The sequence below is a fragment of the Dreissena polymorpha genome, chromosome 7 (genome assembly GCF_020536995.1).
Source record: "Dreissena polymorpha isolate Duluth1 chromosome 7, UMN_Dpol_1.0, whole genome shotgun sequence".
Lineage (NCBI taxonomy): Eukaryota > Metazoa > Mollusca > Bivalvia > Myida > Dreissenidae > Dreissena > Dreissena polymorpha.
The window spans coordinates 63,882,244-63,903,098 of NC_068361.1; the positions used below are offsets into that span (position 1 = coordinate 63,882,244).

At 35.5% G+C, this 20,855-nt stretch overlaps 2 protein-coding genes across 3 annotated transcripts; both read right to left on the reverse strand.

Annotated features, from left to right (window-relative positions):
• Positions 1-462: 462 nt before the first annotated feature.
• Positions 463-2,733, reverse strand: LOC127837900 (uncharacterized). The gene is made up of 2 exons (XM_052365351.1): positions 2,598-2,733; positions 463-2,472 (listed from the first exon to the last, which is right to left on the reverse strand). Exons 1-2 carry the CDS (start codon positions 2,598-2,600, stop codon positions 1,465-1,467), a joined length of 1,011 nt encoding a protein of 336 aa, XP_052221311.1. The 5' UTR covers positions 2,601-2,733; the 3' UTR covers positions 463-1,464.
• A 1,329-nt stretch (positions 2,734-4,062) lies between these two features.
• On the reverse strand, positions 4,063-19,509 carry LOC127837899 (uncharacterized). Of its 2 annotated transcripts, none has more exons than XM_052365349.1 (4): positions 19,202-19,509; positions 16,784-17,997; positions 12,233-12,424; positions 4,063-5,015 (listed from the first exon to the last, which is right to left on the reverse strand). In XM_052365349.1, the coding sequence occupies exons 2-4, from the start codon at positions 17,570-17,572 to the stop codon at positions 4,812-4,814; spliced, it is 1,185 nt and encodes a 394-aa protein (XP_052221309.1). In that variant the 5' UTR covers positions 17,573-17,997; positions 19,202-19,509; the 3' UTR covers positions 4,063-4,811. The 2 variants fall into 2 exon arrangements, with proteins under 2 accessions (XP_052221309.1, XP_052221308.1); XM_052365348.1 differs by lacking the exon at positions 19,202-19,509 and adding an exon at positions 18,362-18,510.
• Between the last annotated feature and the right edge of the window lie 1,346 nt (positions 19,510-20,855).

The following is a 20,855-nucleotide window of genomic DNA, read 5'->3' on the forward strand; positions in this document are numbered from 1 at the left end:
TTGATTAACATTTAACGAAAGGTTCTACCAAACTTGGGACTTCAATGCATAAATTTTCAATCGGATAGTTAATGTATAAATCTTAAACGTTCATCTATTTCAGTTTACATGAGATAATAAGCGACAAACATTTCACTTGGCAAGGAAATTACCTCTGTAGTAAACTCAATTATAAACTGCCTCTGTTAAAACGTATTAACAGCTTCATTAATCTTCAAACACGGAAATTACTTTATAATTTATATATAACAATATGTATGGGCTATTGTTTCGCTACATGGGGCAGAACAACGCGAATTTAAATCCATCGGCTCCTTAATTCAAAGAATCTAGATTGATTAACATTTAACGAAAGGTTCTACCAAACTTGGGACTTCAATGCATAAATTTTCAATAGGATTTATATCTATTCTGTTCCTTTTAAAATTAATTATGTTAAACGGCCATGTTCTTATCGTGCAATAAATATGTGAAATTTTATTCCAAAATATATATATGACAGACAACTTTTATTAGTACATTCAAAAAGAACTGCAAACACTTACTACTTGAAATGACAAAGTATTCTATTTTAAATTATTCTTTATTATTCAATATCAATGACATCTTTAACAGTGCTTCTGAACTACTTTTTAAAGATGTTTATTGGCAGCTCTACGTGTAATGTTGCCCAAAACATTAATGAAATCACGTTAGCATAAAAATAAATTTCGCATTATCGTTCTTTATCGGTAACCAAACAACGATTGCGTCATTCCGATAGGTGGCTACTAAACAACTTGATTTAACGTCATCCTGGTTTATTTCTTTACTCTTCAAAACTCCAAGTTGGTGCTTATTAGCCGATAAGCAAAGTGACATTGATAAAACTAAGTAACTGCACAAATATTGTATAAAGAAAAAATATTATGTAATTACTATCACAGGTGGTTAGCGTGTGGCTATGATATTAATTAGTGAAAACATCATTTTGAATGATAAATAATCATATTATAACGAAAAATAAACTTTTCTGAAAAGAAAAAAATCACTATCAAAAATTTGTATAACTATATATTTGATAAAGATTTTTTTTTCAGAAAAGTTTATTTTTCGTTATAATATGATTTCTTATCATTCAAAATGATGTTTTCACTAATATATATCATAGCCACACGCTAACCACCTGTGATAACTATAATTACAAAAAAAAATATTCGTGTTTCTACTTTATTCAATAGTTTAATGCTCTATTAGCCTAACCACTTTATACTTTATCGATTTCTTGAATGACCACTCATATAAAAAACAGTCTTTACAAATAATGAAATATTGGTATGCCAGATATGCTACATGGCTCATTTACACGCAATTTTATGTATTTTTTTTAACAGATGATATATAATACATATGTCGATTTCCTATACTGTCAACAGTTTCTAAGACAATTCCAATAAAAACAGGAACAGTGACGTCCTGTGGAAGTTATTTACACAGCGCAGCCAGAATTCGTCTCGGCGGAGTGAAAGAGCGGCGCCCGTGAAGGACTTGTCTGTTATCAATCATGACGACGTCACCCTTCTCCCACCGGAAGTCAATAGCCAATTCTTCGAAGACTTCGTTTAAGGTTTGCATCGATTCCTCGGGCATCGGAGTTCCATCTGGAAACGTGACAGCTAACTTCCGGTCGTTCCTCACGTCGCTCCAGCCGAGGTATGCGGCGATTATTGAATTAAACCAGGTTTTCTTGTCGGTGCGCGCGTCCACCCTGACTGCCGGAAGTACCTTAGTCTGTGTGCGCAGGCAGCCGTTGGGTAACCACTCGATTTTCGTTCCTTGTTCCTTGCATTTGGATTCCGCTTCTTCCCGGCTCGTGGTCTGGTAAGTGGATTGCCACCCGCGACCGATGGGCGACTTCTCGTCATCGCCATCCGGCAACACTCGGTTGTATACCACGCCTTTCTCCTCTAGAGCATCGACAAACATGCCATCGCGTGCACGCATCGCCTTGTAGACCTCGGTCGAGATCACCAGGGGCGTCTGGCCGCCTTCTGCCGGAGGATTGTCGCAGTAGAAAAACAAGACTGACGGGAAAGTGGGCACCTGCGCCATCTCATGGTGGAAAGGTATTAATTGATCCGGTGGCGCCTCGTTGGCGGTGAACACGTTTCCGGTGACCACGCGCCTAGGCGCCGCTCCGCCCACATAGGGCAGCGCCTCGTACGAAAACGACATCACAAAGGAGTCGAAATCTTCCGGAGAGTTGACCGGAAACCCACGAAACAGAACAGCGCCGTGATTTAACAGCAGTGATTCGATCACTTCCCGTTTTTCTCTCACCCAAGCGGTCGCTGCCTCGTTGCTTTTTGGTCCACTCTCGATTAGCGGCCGCAGAATGAGCGGGAACGGCTTTCCGTCAAATATTTTCTGTTCCGGGGATTGTAATGATATTGGTTCTGCACAAAAGTCATCGGGGACAACGCTGGCCTCAGTCTGAAAAACAAAATAATGACGAGGCTGTTCGGTAATAATATCGTTTATCAAACACATTGGATGTTGTTGCAAAAATATCGTATTTAATAGTTTATTCAAGAGAAAAAATCAATATGAGAACCTACCATTTTGTTGTTTTATCCAACCTGTGTTTGGGAGTTTGCGTTTATTATTACTAGTGTATTTAGCTCCTATCCTGTTATCTGGGGGATTGAACGTGTTATCAGTACGGGTATCGTTAGCATGCTAATCAAAGGTCATTTAGGATACGTATCGCCCTATCGTGGAGTGTCGTTTAATCAATTAGATGTACATAATCGAGTATTTTAAGAGTCCGCACAAATTTAATATCTGTATTGTCTTACCACTAATAAAATACTTTTTTTTTGCTTTGTTCTTAGTATATTGCAATTTTTTGGTTGATATTTTCAATGATTTTTTTATTTCCTTCACGTGTATCTTTCTAGATTAAGTAGAGCGTTACTGGCTTTAACCTTCTGCAAAAAAGCCTCGTTAAGTTAAACCTAAACTATGCGACAATTCTTCAAAAGGAATAGGAGAGATGAAGCGAGCACGAAATGCATGTTCATACACGTGTGACCTGGGCCAAAATCACCCAAAGCTCAATCTTGATGCTTCTATAAAAATATTCTTTCTTTCAACCATACCATTGGATGATATTAATAATATTTCAGTACTCGTAGTAAATTGTTCGCATGCGAAATGTAAATCCTCATTTACGATGAAAATGTTGCGCCATGTAGTGTTTTTTTGTTACAGTAAACATGTCAGGGAGAGTCATATAAACATTAATTTTAACGAGGCATTTCTGGATCATCAATACATGTAATGTAATGTTAATGTATCCGAGTCATGGAATAAATGTAATAGTGCCATGTTTCACGAATCTTTACGAATATAAACGTCCAGTATCAGATTTGAATGCATACCTTTATCTTGTAAGTATTGGGCACGGACTTTGACAGATTAAAAACCCATTAAAGGGGTCGACGTATCTAACTTGATAAACTTTAAGTAATAAATTGGTTATAAAGTAAGCATTAAAAATATCGCTAAAAAGTTCAGTTAATCTTGATATGACAACCTTATTGACACCAATGTTGCAACATATAATAACAGTTTTATTCCACCGTTTCATATAACAGGCCGAGAGTTATTGCGAATGGGTTATTATGTTACTTTTACTGCCATTATATGGTACAATACAGCGAAACGTGATAAATATTGTTGTGAGCATTATTCATGAATAGCTCTCTATATATATATTAAGTTTATACAAAAGCAACACTATTTTGATATAATATATATGTTTCACTGTAAATGATAAAGCTGTAATATCCTCATTATATGTAAGAAACATGTGTGTTTCTTTCTGCTTAAGTCTCATTTTCTGTGTTATAAAGTATATGCTATGCTCTTTGAATCCGGAAATAGCTTTTTTCATCAGGAGATAATTATAAAAAAATATTATAAACACGTCAAATGAAATTGCGATTATTTCAAAAAAAAAATAAACCACGAAATTGCATGCCGACAAATTTAAAAAAAGTTTACCGTAATCGAAATAAATTCATCTATTATAATCTTTTATTTCCTTCACATCATAATTTCAAATTGCTGCAGAAGTTGTGTTGGGCCAACAAAGACCAATAGTTACAGTGTTAATAAACGTTCTCAATCATCACATAGTTTTAATGTGGCACGCGCATGCTTGTTTACCGAATTAACGCTCGAACTCCGAAATTACAAATATATGTAAGTTTGTCCAGGAAAAGATAAAGTGACTATTAACGTTCCACAATTCTGTGCACAAATTTATGTAGGCTTACAATAATCGTGTGCATTAAATAGCGGTTATAACGCTCATCTTGACAAAATGAAATGTTCATTTAAGTATTTTTCTCACATCCGGGGAAACTCTTACAGTTAAATGTTGCACAGTTAAAATAAAATCATGAAATTTTATATACCGCTGACATCGTGAGATTGAGTCTTGTTCTGGTCAGCACGAAATATATCTGAAAACAATTACATATTAATTAAAGTTTCAAATTAACTTTTTCTAAATCCATTTTCTTTACATATCGAAATGTCGCATATCATCCTTTTTATTCAAAGTAACTCTTTCATAGCCGATGTGCAAAAAAGAATAAGATGACAAAATCAGGGAGGGCGGTATATAAACCGAAATTCAACAACTTGTTGACGCCCTACTATAAAGTCACCACTTTTTATCTCCACTATATTGAAACTGACGGGCGCAGACAAAACAAAATAAATGGTGGAATGTATATGAAAGTGGCTGACAACGTCGTTCACTATTTCGTGGTTTTGGTTTTGTCGTCTTTTTCGAATATTTCCTTGACGGACAGTTCCTTATCCCGCTCGAGCTGTTCTTTGGTCCGGATGTACCGAGCTTTTTGGGCCTCCGCCCAGGCGTCTTCGAAATTTACCATCTGATGCACAGTGCGCAGGGAACCATCCGCGTTGTATACATCCGGGTCAAAGGCCGGAAACATTGCCTGAAAACAGGAGAACTAGGATTACGGAATGTTCCGAACCAATCTCCGCACTTTCAAAGATTTCATAGATATTGAAATTATTGTCGCCATTACAAATCTCGGGATGATGATAAGATAAAATTGTTATTAGTGTTTTTATTCATTCTTTTAATAATGTTTATTCGCTCAAGAATAAACTTTCTTATTCAACGCAACGCTATTTTGCTAAGGGATCACCGAAACCCAAACCCCAATGGTATAATCCATCCTACCCAGTCTACTGTAACACATAGACTCGTCCACGAAGTACAAAACCACTGCCCGTGCAAATTGTCGGTCTTTTACTAGCTCGTCGCATCACAGGGTAGGTCGCGCTATGGTTTACAAGTTATCATTTACCACCCACCCTCCCACTTAATTTTTATTGTAACACGATGCTTGCCAGATTTTTGTTATATTCAAGTGTTGTCGAGAATTACGAGCTCCTTTAGAAACTCACATCGTCATGGCTGGGACTTAAAAGCGTACGGAACACCGTCAGTCTGTCCAATGGTCTATTTAGTTCGGCCTCCGACGACAGGTTCCTGCGTAATTGACTGTACCAGTGTAAGAGAATTTTTAGTTCTGTTCGTTACGGAGTACAGCTCAGAACGTATGTCTAAACATAACCCACCGCACAAAACAGGTACATGTGCGGTTCGTACATGCGTATGGTTGTCACGTGAGTGATGGTCACTCAGGCGGACATATGCGGGAATGTGCACGGTTTTCATCATTTGATCAGTTCTACGCTATACTTTGATCAGTAAACTTTTACTTTTTGAAATTCCAACCACATTAATAAATTAGTAAAAAAGACCATGTTAATATTGGTTGTTTTCGGGTACAGTTTTCCAGAATTATTTTACATTGAGTGAAGTTTTATCTCTGTTTTTTACTCTAGCCTTGAAAACACCATTTAAGGATAAATAATAGAAGTGATGTATACAAATTAAAGTTGTACTGTCATGTTTTATACGATTATACTTGATTGTTATATATTACGATTGGTAATATTCTTGTATGTATGTTGTCAAAAACTGATCGCAAGTTTTGCCGAATGCAAAACGATTTGTGTTTTGAGCTTAGTTGTGTGAAGACCAAATAATTGTGTTATCTATGGCAAGCGAAATGCACATTAATTCCTTAAACCACGGTTTAACAGTTAACTATATAGTTAAGAGACTTTGAACCCGGGTTCAAAGTGCCGTTTGCACATTAAATCCTTAAACCCGAGTTCAAGAGTTTGAACCGCAGTTCAAAGTGTGTCTAAAAATAGATACAAATCTGTTATCTGAGACGACCAATTAGCGGAGCTTAAACCACAATTAGCTATATATAGAAGGTAAATGCCGCGATTTCATTGGTCATCTCTTAACTATAGGGTTAAGAGACTTTAAACTGCGGTTCAAAGTCTTAAACTGCGGTTAAGAGGCGCGGAATACACATTAATTATTTAACAGTTAATTATATAGTTAAGAAATTTCGAACCCGAGCTCATAGTGCCGTTTGCACATTAATTCCTTAAACCCGAGTTCAAGAGTATAAACTGCGGTTCAAAGTCTTAAACTGGGGTTAACTAGCGCGGAATGTACATTTATTATCTAACTGTTGAATACATACAGTAAAAATACTAAAATGAAAGTTTTGACACACCATGCGAATGTCCTATCAAGTAAACCAAAATGAAGTGTAATATATAATTTTTTTTAATCAGAGTTTATTTACAGGTCCTACCGGCCTCTTCACGAGGTCTTTGAGGTCCGACCTGTAAGTGTAATATAACTTATTTCAATGGGTTTTATGCGGTGCGAGTGTTCACAAAACACCGGTTGACCTTGAAAATGACATGGGACGATGATAGGTAAAAAACAATCTCGTCGAATAACATTTCTCAATTATTAACGAGTTTATGCCGTTGACACTGCATTGCATGGGAAGAAAAGGTGATATTAGGTATGTTGTTAATTCATATTGTCGTTTTATTACCGAATTTGTGGATGTTATCGCTAAATTATCTCAATTTCTTAACCCGGAAGTGGATAGTTTCGATTTATTTACGGAACCAGATACATTGATAAATATGCACTGTAGCAAATCTTCATATAATCAATCTTTGTACAGAGAATAAGAAAAAAACACTAGTTTAATAATATAAATCCTTAATTAATCAAAATCATATGTTCAACCTCTCCTATACCACTATACCATTGTAACGATTTAGAAAACAGACCGAACTAAAACATCCGTATTAATAATACTAATAACAACAAATAAAAGCTTTATTTACAAAACGGTACACAAAAAAGAAAAATGGAAAAATGACATGACAACATTTTATTATGACAATTTAACTTAACTAATACAAGAATAATGGTTATGCATTAATTATAAATAATTTAACAAAGCGGGATGCTAAGAGTTCTTTATCGACGCACTCACACTCAATGAGGTCTATTAATGTATAAAGTTTCAAACTAATGCTATTAATACTTTTTAACGAGACAGACGACGGACAAGTGATCCCTATTAGAAAACATTTGGTAGAAAACAATATTAATGCGTAGTATTCGATACAAAAGCATATGTTCGTTAACAGAAAATACTATAATTGTAACATAATTATACTATGTACAACAACCTCAAGGTAGACATAATGTAATACAAATTTGTAATACAAATTTGTAGTTAATTAAATAAACAAACTATAAAATGAATCATAAACATAATTGTCTCGAGTTCTGAGAAAACTGGACATAATGCTGGTGCGTAAATTGTTATCCCAGATTAGCCGGTGCAGTGCTAATCAGGGACGACAATTTCCGCTTTTGTGGAATGTTTCGTTCAAATGATGTCTCTTCTTAGCGAAAATCCAGTCAATGCGGAAAGTGTCGTCCCGAAGTGGTTTTGCAGACATATCATATTTTTCGTTTAAATGAAGTCTCTTCTTAGCAAAAATCCAATTTTTGCTAAGAAGAGACTTCATTTAAACGAAAAATATGATATGTCTTCAAAACCACTTTGAAGTTTTCTTTCTATATATTGGAATGCTGTTTCAAACGTACGTAATAATTCACTAACTTCATCCGCCGCCATCTTGATAGAAATGCGCCAGGAACAAAACAATATCACATGACGAAACGACGGGCGTTAATTGGTTCATAATTAATGTGCAAAACCAAAGACCTATAGATAATCTATAGGTCTTTGAGACAACCAAACACCTAAAAGTCTTAACCTATTTTTCAAAGTCTAAAACTGCGGTTCAAAGTCTTAAACGGGGGTTAAGACGCGCGGAATGCACATTAATTATTGAACAGTTAACTATATAGTTAAGAGACTTTGAACCCGAGTTCAAAGTGCCGTTTGCACATTAAATCCTTAAACCCGAGTTCAAGAGTTTGAACCGCAGTTCAAAGTGTGTCTAAAAATAGATAAAAATCTCTTATCTACACAATTCAGAGACAACCAATCAGCGGAGCTTAAACCACAATTAGCTATATATAGAAGGTAAATGCCGCGATTTCATTGGTCCTCTCTTAACTATAGAGTTAAAAGACTTTGAACTGCAGTTCAAACTCTTGAACTCGGGTTTAAGGATTTAATGTGCAAACGGCACTTTGAACCCGGGTTCAAAGTCTCTTAACTATATAGTTAACTGTTAAACCGTGGTTTAAGGAATGAATGTGCATTTCGCTTGCCATAGTTATCGGCATAGTTTCCACGAACACACTTCCCGCTTGTCACGGGGATAGACATTATATACTTAAATTTACCGCCGTTCTCGGGGAACACGTATAATACAATTGATCCCAGCCTTGACATTATTATGCCAAACCTTTAGGCCACGACTTTTATATTTCTTGGTTTACAAAACCGCCGACCCTAATTTTTGGAAAATGAGAAAAAAAAAAATCGGAAAATCGTCTTTTTTTAAAATATTTTATTCCAGACCGCACTGCAAAACGAGCGAAACGAGAAAAAAAACGATCCGGTTTGAGTACGGTTGCGAATAAAATCAAGTAAGTACAATCAACGATTGGTTCACATATATTGCAGAGATCGGGATATTTTTCAATGTGACACATTATGTACCAGTCCTTTTATGGGCACTTCTCAAAATTTATTTCGGGTAAAAATTTCAGACAATAAAAAAATCAGCGTCAGTAAAATGTCGACCCCATCAAAATTTATTTCCGAGTCTGTGACGCAACTATATTGTTTAACATGTTAATTATATTAAACAAACCCGATATTGTAGTAGATAAAAAAGTATTTGATAATTAGTATAAATAATCCAATAAAACACTGCCATTATTTACGATATATGTGTTTAGAAATTTTGTAAACACGTCCGCCATAGTTTATAGGAACTGTACAGAAAGTTTGGAAATCGGAACAAATCGGTATATCTTGGAAAATCATTGATAAATGTATTTGTTGTTTCAATGCTTAGGGCCGAGTAATTTCGGCAAATCGGAACTCAACTTGCGTAAAACACTAGCTCAATTAACCATTAAACTCCGCCTCCGTTCTCTGCAAAAGATTCGGAGGCGGAGCTATGCACGTGCTTTTATTAAATTGGAGGATTGCAATTGAGAAACAAACACACGATTGGTTCGGCATGTTGATTGCTAGACAAAGGAAGCCAATTTTTTCGGCGCGAAATTTGTCGCTTTATTGCTTCCGACAGAAAGCGGCTTTCCTTTGATGACGTCAAACTGTCAATTCACACAGACTGCACATTTTCGGAAGACTTTAAAGGGATCTTTTCACGCTTTGGTAAATTGACAAAATTGAAAAAAGTTGTTTCAGATTCGTTAGTTTTCGTTTTAGTTATGATATTTGTGAGGAAACAGTAATACTGAACATTAACCATGCTCTAATATAGCCATTATATGCATCTTTTGACGATTTTAAAACCTAAAAATTATAAAGCGTTGCAACGCGAAACGATCGAATAATTTGGAGAGTTCTGTTTTTGTCGTTAAATTTTGTGAAACTACGATGGTTGCTTATATAAGGTATAAAATACGTCAACAATGTGTACTCGGCGGAATAGCTCAGTAGGCTAAAGCGTTTTTACTTCAGGACTCTAGCAGGACTCCAGGGGTCACTGGTTCGAAACCTGCCCCGGGCAATGTTCTTTTCCTTTTTTTATTTTTTTTTCTTGATTTTTTACTGGAGCTTTTATGATCCAATGTTTACATTTATCAATATAAAGCATTTAATGAATAAGTTTAAAAAATGCCAAAATCTGTGAAAAGGCCCCTTTAACTGACTCCTTGTTTACAATTCAGGTAAAAAAACACTTGCTAACATTAAACTTTGGATTAAATTATCAAAATAAAGCAAAAGCGAAGTTGACAAATATGATTAAATTAATTTGCATCAGTTCAAATAAGACGTTTTGCGTTGTAAATCAACGAGTTTTCATGACAACAATAACTTTGACAAACATTACCGCGACGACGCATGGATCGATCTACCTCGATTTTTTTTTCATGTACCATCTCATAAGTCGAGTAAGAGCAAACACATACCGGATAATTTGTGTATGAGTAGTTTATCTTATATAAGATTTATGCAACGGGCATTGCATTGCGTAATGGTGCGCATCGAATTATGGAAATGAAGCGCAGTTTTTCGTTTTAATGGGAGAAGAACGCATGTCATGTAATGGAGTGTTTAAAATTGCCTGATGTTACAAAAGGTGCTTTTAGGACTCATTTCATTTGAAGATATAGATGTGTTTCATTGCATAATTTGATTTTTTGTCTCTTTGTTAAGGTTATAAAAGATATGTTGTCTTTGTTCTGATGTTATTAGTATTAACTTTTTTTTCCAATGCTGTTTTTTTTTTTTCGACCGCCCGATGCACCATTTTCAAAATAATTTTTGTAAACCAATAAAAAAAAAGTCGTGGCCTTAAGATAATAAATTGCGTAGTTAAACTCTTTTGCGTTTGTCGTTGAATAATTAGTTATTTACTTTTACTTTTTTACTTTAGACTGTTAACCGATATATAACATTGCAATCGATGTGAAACAGTTGCGCTGATTTTTATACGTTTTAATTTGAAAAAAAAGTTACAAACTGATAACACTTGTGAAAAGTGTATGTCTGTCTGTCTGTCTTTCTGACATCATGAGAGGTAACAATTCGAAGAATTTTGTTCCGAATAAAACATGATCATGTCTCGTTTAACAATTGTTCTCGTTTAAACATACGTTTCGCGCACCCGACAAACAATTCAGAAATAACTGACAAGAGATTATAGCAATTATTGAAATTCTATGTAATAACTTTTATTTAATTACTCCCTAATTAAACATCCCAAGGCAAACAACCCTCACAAATTTGGCATGAATACGTTATTGTAATTTTTACCTTATTCATAGCAATTCAACTTATTTCTATAAAAAATACATTGTTTTTCATGTTATGTCATCAGCAATAAAATAACAAATGAGGAAACAACACGACTAATTTAAAGAGACTTGTTCGCAGGTTAAGGCAGTTTTAGCGTGTAAATAAGTGTTTTATCTTAAACGATTTTGACCATGGAAGTGTTGAGCTCAATCATATTGAATAGAATAGCATTATTTAAAGCAAACGAAAACTGTGTCCTTAGCAGGGATCAAAACAATGTCTTTTGGATTAAAAGCGGACAGCCACATATTTGAAATCATTACATTATTAATATAAATGATCAACGTTTTGAAACAAAACTTAAAGATAAGAACCGAATCGTTCTAATTTGTAACCCTTTATAGTTTTATTAATTTCAAATCTTATGAACGAAGCTCAATAATCACTATCAGTCTATGTTTATATTGGTATTTCTCTTCATAACGTAATTTTATTTCTAAATTTGTAAATCAACGTTGGAAAATTATCATTCCTGTGCACAAGTCCCTTTCACTCATAAAATATTACTTGTAGATTTCAATCATTAATTATCACGTGATTTGTTATGCCGACACGGATAACTTAAAATTAACATTTGAATAATAAATTAACCTGTACACAGGATGGATAATACCGGGCGTTTTCTTTTGCAAATTGTGTATGCCACACACAAACTAAATAATATATCGCGTCGGCTGGAAAATAGAACAGGAAAACAAACATCGTCACCGTCTTACTATGATCAAAATGTTGTATCGTTGGTATAATTACTGTATATTTAGACGCACCTTTGGTTGTATCTTTGGTTTTTTATCGTCTGGTTTCGTAGTGGAGTCTTGCGCGCTCTGCCCATCCGCCGGTCTCTGCATGTCGGCCGACGGCCGTCGGGATATCTGATCGCGTGGAGCCTGCATGTCTTTGTCGGCAAGATGACCGGGCTGTTTCTTTCTTGGGGTTGTCGAGTCGCCTATACGGTCGGTCTGCGGAATGAAAATTCATAAAAAGCAACTAAAGACATATACAATAAATTAGTCCCCTTATAAATTAATTATTCAGAATCGAACCTCTTCGTTTAATTTACAGGTGCAGGTTTTTGAGTACAATTTTACGTAAGTCAAAGCAATTCATGCATGATATAGAGGATCAAATGAGCAGCGTTCTGAGAAAACTGGGCTTAACGCATGTGCGTTTAGATTTATCTGTACATGCAAATCAGGGACGGCAATCCTCTGCCATTGGTATTTTTCTTTAAATGAAGTATCTTCTTAACGAAAATCCAAACTAGGCGTAAAGTGTTGTCCCGGATTAGCCTGTGCGGATTGCAATTACAATTTACGCCCGCGCATTTAGCTTAGTGTTTTCCAAAGCGAGATTCACAGAATCATTACCGTTGCTGATTCAGAAGAAAACCTATCTGCATATATCTAAAGAATGAGGAACTTTTATGTTGTGATAATTCCAATTTAAGTAGTAAATACGCCTATTGATTACCGGTATTTACCTTTTTAAAAGTCTCTCACATTATGTACAGAATATTGGAGCCTCGCGTGAGCTAAAAGTTTCTCGCTTCGTATAAAGATTGTTTAATAACTGCATGAGCAAATAGTCACTCACTACGTACAAAGATTTTTAATAACCGCATGAGCAAATAGTCTCTCACTACGCATACAGATTTTTAATAACCGCATGAGCAAATAGTCTCTCACTACGTATACAGATTTTTAATAACCGCATGAGCAAATAGTCTCTCACTACGTACAAAGATTTTTAATATCTGCATGAGCAAATAGTCTCTAAACGTACAAAGATTTTTAATAACCGCATGAGCAAATAGTCTCTCACTACGTACAAAGATTTTAAATAACTGCATGAGCAAATAGTCTCTCACTACGTACACAGATTTTTAATAACCGCATGAGCAAATGGTCTCTCACTACGTACACAGATTTTTAATAACCGCATGAGCAAATAGTCTCTCACTACGTACAAAGATTTTTTAATAACCGCATGCGCTAATAGACTTTCCCATTGCACAAAAAACGTTTAATTCTCGCGAGCTGAATAGCATCTCATTTCGAATACAAATGTTAAATGATCGCTTCAGAAAATGATTATCGTCTGCAAAAGAAGTTATGAATTTTGTTGTGTTTTTTTTTCAGGAAATTCCGAAAGGAACACTTTCTACTGTCTATCAGTGCATGAAAATACGGATGTCTGTAACAAAACATACCTGCAAATCACATTGAATCCTTGGTTCTATACGCAATCTTAGTATGGTCCTTTCTAGTTGATATTAGAAGAAATATTAGGAAAGTTATGTTTTGAAGCACCTACTATCTCACATAAATTACACTCATTTACTGTCTATTTTGAATTTGAAGTGCTTTAAAGTATAATTTACCTTAACACGTATGTATTATTTAGCAGAAAAGCTGCATTCACTTCGTCTAGTCTTTGAACGTATGAATCTATCCGTTATACTTGAATAGACATATCCAATGTAATTTCATGCATTTATTAATCATCTTCTTTTAATATTGTGCATCTTTACTTCTTACTCACACAGCCTGGTGCTCCAGTAAAAAAGTTTTCATCCCTGCGAGTATGTAGAATCAAAGTTTGTGTTAATTATGTCAGAATTCCTTTCAAATTCGATATACGGTAAATTGGATTTCCACTGATTTTATTGAACGCGAAATCCGATATTTCATTCAAACGACGGCTTTAAACGGTCGAATGAATCACAAACTTTATTGAGCATCAATTTTTGTTTGTCAGTGTAAATAAAAGGCCGGATCAGCCAGGGTCGCGTATTAAATATTTGCCATGAATACCCCGGGTTGTCATTTGGATATTAAATTGGCCATTTAACAGATATAAGTATATTGACTTATCTCTCCAGAGTACACAGAGAACTATTTAGACCACTCCACCTATTTGATCAATATCTTAAACTGTTTAAAATACGTGTTTCACAGATAAGTGTTTGACGAAATAATCGTGAAATATCGCTTAAAGCTACCTTCATGTATACATATATCTGCTTAATACAGTTAATTGCGGTTGCGTAATTGTGACTGTTTGCACCGGCTAGTGTATTTTAGTCGCGCTCTGGCGAAATCGGGGAGTAATGAATTGTCGTCCCAGACTAACCTGTGCAGTCCTCACATGTTCATCAGGGACGACACTTTCCGCTTTTATGGCATTGTTTTTTGAAGAGGAATTATTTCTTAAGAAAAGTCCGGTCCATTCTGAGAGTGTCATCCCAAATCAGCCTGTGCGAACTGCACAGGCTAATCAGGGACGCCGCTTTACGCACAGGCTTTACTCCGTTTTCCAAAAGCGAAGCTCTAATGTTTTTATTTAGAAATGCAATTAAATTCTGTAAGGAACTTGTTGTTGGTATTTTTTAATGTTGTCATTAATTGCTTAAAATTGAAAAATGGAAATATCGGTACGTAAAAACGCAAGAATAATCAAAAAAAAGTTTAAGAAGTCGAACAAAAGTTTGCCACACATGGGCAAGAACCTATGACATTAGAATTAAAAGTTGTTCGTATGAGCCACTCGGAAATCACTGCTGTTCTGCTGTATGGTGTTTGTTTTGTGTGTGTTTTCAATATGTGACAGCAAGTTGGAAAATTAAACTTTTGAACATTTGTTAACAAGTCCCATTAACATGTGGTTTACAATTTGAAATGTCATTTTTATTTAATCACGGAAGTTGTTGTTGTTGTCTTTGGTCAGCTTTAAAGTTCGTCCTATTTGAATTGTTACCGTATACACCTTTTATAACAATGTACCAAACTTTTGTTTTTAAGTTAAATGATAGTTATGTTATTGCTGTGTTGTTGTTTTTGTTGTTCAATGAATCCTAAGTTCAAGCTCCGTTCTTGCTTATTAAAAATGACTGCGAAAATATGTTATTGTAAAACGCATGCATCCAACATTGTATTGATACCAATTGATACTTCACTTTAATCAATAGATTTAAGCTTAATTTAAGAGTCAACCGCATGTAAACATCTACTGTTACATGTACCTTAACATCGCAGCGTTACGCATAAAGCAATCGAATACCAATATACCAATAATAATAAAGTATAGTGATACATTTTATACTGGAACATCATCTTCATTAATAGTTAAATAATAATTCAGTATGAATTGCCTAATATAAAATTTGTGCTAAAGTAATTATCGATTTCCAATCACAAGCGTTAAAAACACTTACGTCAGTAATTTAAATATATTTCAAAATTAAAATGAATAACTATAAAACACCATTTAAGTACAGCAACTCATATAATACATTTTATTGAAATGAGATGAATACGGTTAAAAGTTTTAGATTATTCTAAAAATAAATCTTATTTTGGATTCAAACCAAATGTTTTTCGCATACTAAAAATACAGACTTGACCTAATACTTTTCGACCTGCGTGTTTACAATTCATAAAATCTCTGTGCAAACCGGATATACCAATATGATAGAAAATCAAAACACTTTAACAATCACATGCAGCCCAAACTACGTCATAAACACAGGAATCAACTTCGTAATTTAAGATATTCTGTATTTGCGGATTTAAAGAAAACACGTGTGCGCGAATGATATATGTGTTTCATTGCTAAAAAATATGTAAATAACCAGGCTGTGATAAGACGACACATCTTAGTTTAATCGTATTTTTAGGACCGACATTAAGAGCCTCACAATGTATAAATTACACCATTCCGCATGCGTTATGTTTATCTTTTGTGGAACGCTAAGTATTTAATGACAATGAACCAGCACTCAAAATAGCTGTTTATTTACAGGTATCTTAAATGACATCGGCTGGAAACCTGCTAACAAAAAATGTTTTCTATGAAAACATGTTCTACTATCATGCTATGTTCATTCAGATTATTAACACGGTCTAGTGGGTCCAGATTATACCGGTTATAAGGCAAGAAGGGTAATGAAAATGTATGAGCATATGACAGACATGGATATGCCCTTGAACACATGCAGAAAGGGCTCACGTACGTGAATTACATATATGGTAATGTTCTTAATGGCGTGTAGCTAGGGCACACATATGCGGACAATAAATATTGGTATGTTCCAAAAGAAATGCAATAAGGGCGCACATATGTGGATAACCAACATTGACATGTTCCGAAGAAAAGGCAGCATAGAAACGTATCTGGATAACGCATAAATGGACTTCTATATTAAATATCTTGATAATTTACATAGTCCAGTGTTACATGACACGGTACGTGATCATAAGTTGTTTTACTATAGACAGGAAATTTTTCTGAGTGTCTAGCTAACTAGTATGTTAACTTACATTGCCTGTTTGAAGACGGTCTGCATTCTTGTCATCTTCGGCAAGATCTCGTCTCGGAGTTGCGTTGACCTGCTCTGTCCGCGCCGTCTGGATCGGCGGCAGAGGGGCCGAGGACCGAAAGGTCGGGCAGTCGGGGCTGTCACGGTTCGCCCTTTGACTCTCCCGTCCCAGGCCGGTACGCGAGACGTTGCCTCGTAAAATTGGACTGTTTCTGTTTAATAGTAATGAATACCTGTTTAGTAACTCTGCTTTTTCGGTGTCATTGTAATTTTCCTGTAAGTACCGCGGTACAATTGGTTTTGACTTAGATTCCTCTGGTTCAAGAAAAGGCGTGAGACGCCCTAATGTGTTTAAATATGCGTCACTTTGCGCATGCGCGGCGAGGATGGGCACTAATGCTGATGGGTTATTTTTCAAGAACACAATGGCTCCGTACAGCTTCTTTTCGTCGTTGGAGTACGCGGTATCGATGTGATGCGTGACCGGTGACACACCGAAGTCCTTTATCAACCTTGTTGTCACCGCGTTCTTCTGACGTGGTGACGTCACAGTCAGCACGTGCTTGTCCCGCTCTTTGACATTCTGTCCCACCTTCGGGGGCTTATGGACTCCCTGGCGGATACGCTCGAGCTCTTTCTCTATGAGCCTCTTCTCTTTATCGAGTGCCGCCAGCCGGTACTGCGCCACGAACTCCGCTCCCAGTAGCTGACTCTCGGCGCGCTTAGCCTCCCGTCTGTTCTTACTGCGCGCCAACTCCTGGGACTTGATCATCTGGCTGTACCAGCTCATTTCCGTCACACCAGATTTTTAAGTAGCACCGACTGTTTAACCGTAAGCCAAATTATTAAAAATTATCTTAAAGACGGCATTATATTTTTCTTTAATTTTATCTGGTTATACAAGACCATTTGTCGCAAAGTTTGCCGTTCAAGTGAGTTACACAAAAATAAAATAAACTTCAATAGTATATTGTAACCGCTGTTTGCCGTATGAGCAACTTTCCGCACGAATTGGATGAACTTCTTTAATTACAAACGTATATATCGACTTCACTTATTTCAAGTTGAATGTCTGGTAGTACTGGCATATATATGAATAGTCGACGCGAGTAACTTAATTAAATTAGTACATTAAAAAAAACAGTGCGTTTGTTTTCCTCGTTATTGTCCAAGTTGAGCTCTACGTCACGTGGGCATTCATCTGGACTGGCATTTCTGAAACGATATGATGTTTATGTTTGCCAGTCATTGTACTTCATTGTACTTCATATCTGATTAAATTAAATTCATTTCACCAAAGACAGATGTATGTCTTATCTTTGTTGTCGGTGCAATTGTTGTTATTAATGTTGTTGTTGTTGTTTTAAAAAATATATATATTTCTAATTTTTTATTTAAAAAAACAACACATAAGCACGATATCTACTGCTTATTGACATAAAAAGATGAAAGTTTAACAGGAAATTATGAAATCTGAAAAGCAATCAACACAGCTCGAAAATGTAAACACTTGAAATATGGTATTTACGTCCGAGAGTTTGATAAAACATGTATAAAATAATCCGTGATATAATCTTACAATGTTAATAAGTCTCGAATAATGTACTTGAACATGCCATGAACGAAAGAAGGCTGACTATTTTGTAAGTATAAACACTTTATTGTTATTCCACAAGCACAGAAAATAAAATGCAGGTGCCTCACTCCAAAAAGAAAAAAAATAATAATAACTGCACTGTGCAATTGCACTCGACGTTATGATTGCTTAAGAAATATTTCCAATTAGAAACCAACATGCTTTCAAAAATGTGATAGGGAAATGGTCCGCATTTGTGAGCATTTGCGATAAATCACTAATAAGCACATGGGGGCAAATATAATTAATGTCAGTTGATCATTGCATTCAAAGACACGAGAAATATAAATACTCGTTTGAGATAACCGGACTTATTATTTACGCAAAAATGTAAGTCCTGTTTCTATTCGAATTATGATAACATTGACTGTTATCGGAGTTCATTCAAGTTGCCCATAACCTGGAGTGTTGTCTCCATAGCGTGTAGCAAAGTTTTTGGAACTGATTAGTAAACAGCTGGTATATGAAGCATAAGGGCCCTTGTTATCAACTCTCTTAATACATATCTTTAATTTACGTTAGTGTATGGAATACGTAGCCTAATAGCTATTAAAGCTACCATGTAAAGCTGTAAGTCAAGTCTGTATATTTGTGATCTTGTCCGTTATAATGATAATATATTTTCGTAACTGATGTTAACAAATAATGACTCGTTAATATTGCTATACTATTTTTTAAGTTTTAATCAAACTTAATCAAATACAAGTACAAAGCTGTAATACATTTTCATTTTAATCTGTTTTTCTTCGTATGTCTATGCTCTATATACATATATATTCTTACCAAAACATACGCCTTGATTAAGTTCCTTCGAGTTGGTGTGTTTACTTGGAACTGTCCGATTGGTATTTCCAATTTCACATGTAGGCAATGCTATATTAATTACTCGCTCGTTACAAGATCCTGTGATTCAGACGGGACAAACACGCACGTGCACGTCTTCTGTTTGCTTAATACCATGTGCGACAAAGAAAACTAATATAGCACATAATTTGCTTATTTCCAAAACAACTAAAACAACAACTGACTATACAACTTAAGCGTTTCCAGATTCTTGAGTAGTGTTGAATACTGCTGAGTAACACATGCGGTACTATTTTATTATGTGAATGGTACTTAAACGCCGCGTTGAGTCGATGACACGGTCTCAGATCGTAAGATTGTTTCTTTTGTCTTTGTAATCAGCACATCTTACATTTTGTAAAGCGTGTTTTGATATCATAATGACCGTTGGAATGTATATATTAAAGATGAACTATTTTTTGTAACGATTTAAATGAACTATATACATACTGTTTGTGTTGATGCCAAAAGGAGTTGTAAGGTTTTTATAAACTGTTTTTGTTTGTGTACGATGTAGGATTGCCTGTGACCAATTTTTTGACAAGTCGTTTGCCATACATGTAGTGATATCACGATTAAATTTGGAATCAATCATTAAGTCTTAGCACATGAGGCTATCGTCGCAATCCATGTTATCACGACATTAAGGCTGGTATTAACCTTGAAAATTGTGTCGTGGCTGATAGTTCGACAATGTGGACGATGGTATACTTTCACTTTTAACCGATTTACCCCAGCCTAATTATTTGTCTATTATTTTCGTTACTTCGCTGTATTATAAATAAAAACGAATGTCTCTTTATAATAAAAAATGCACATTTTAACATTAAATTGAACTCTTCAATGAAGAAGACCTATCCAGCACCTTATCTATGGACTCGACAGTAGAACCCATCGACATCACTGAAAACCGAATGAGAAGGCGTTTGCTAGACCTTTATACCCATATAAGGCACAAGGACTACCGCCAAAATTCATTAAGGAATTTGCAAGCGAAATCGTCCATGCACTGACCCTACTGTGTCAAGCCTCCTTGGCACAAGATCAAGTATCCGATGACTGGAAGCCTGATATGGTAACTCCAATATTGAGGAAGGGCAATAACACAGCTCCTGCAAAATTCATGCCGATATCCCTGACAACAGTCTATTGTAGTCATTGTAAGACCATGGAGCACATCGAAAGCAGTAAGTTTATAAAAGACCTGTAGCACCATTGTATCCTCAATAACGGCCAGCATGGTTTCATGACAAGACGTTCATAGGAAAGCCAGCTTGTTCTTGTTATACAAGACATTGCGACAAGCTTATACGATGGTGACCAGATTGATGCGCGGCAACTTTATTTTAGCAAAGCCTTCGACACTGAAGGTACCCCACATGCGACTCTCGTTATATGGAGATATAATAAGATTCAGTTGTAATAAATAAAAATGGCTTTATAGTTGACATCGATAATATGTTTAACCTCCAATAAGGGACATATTTATAAAGTGAATTGATCTATATAGAAACATATCAGACACATTCTTATCAGGCCGATTTCTTTAAATTGGTATGATGCAAATTCCATGTAACAGATTGTAAGAAAAAGC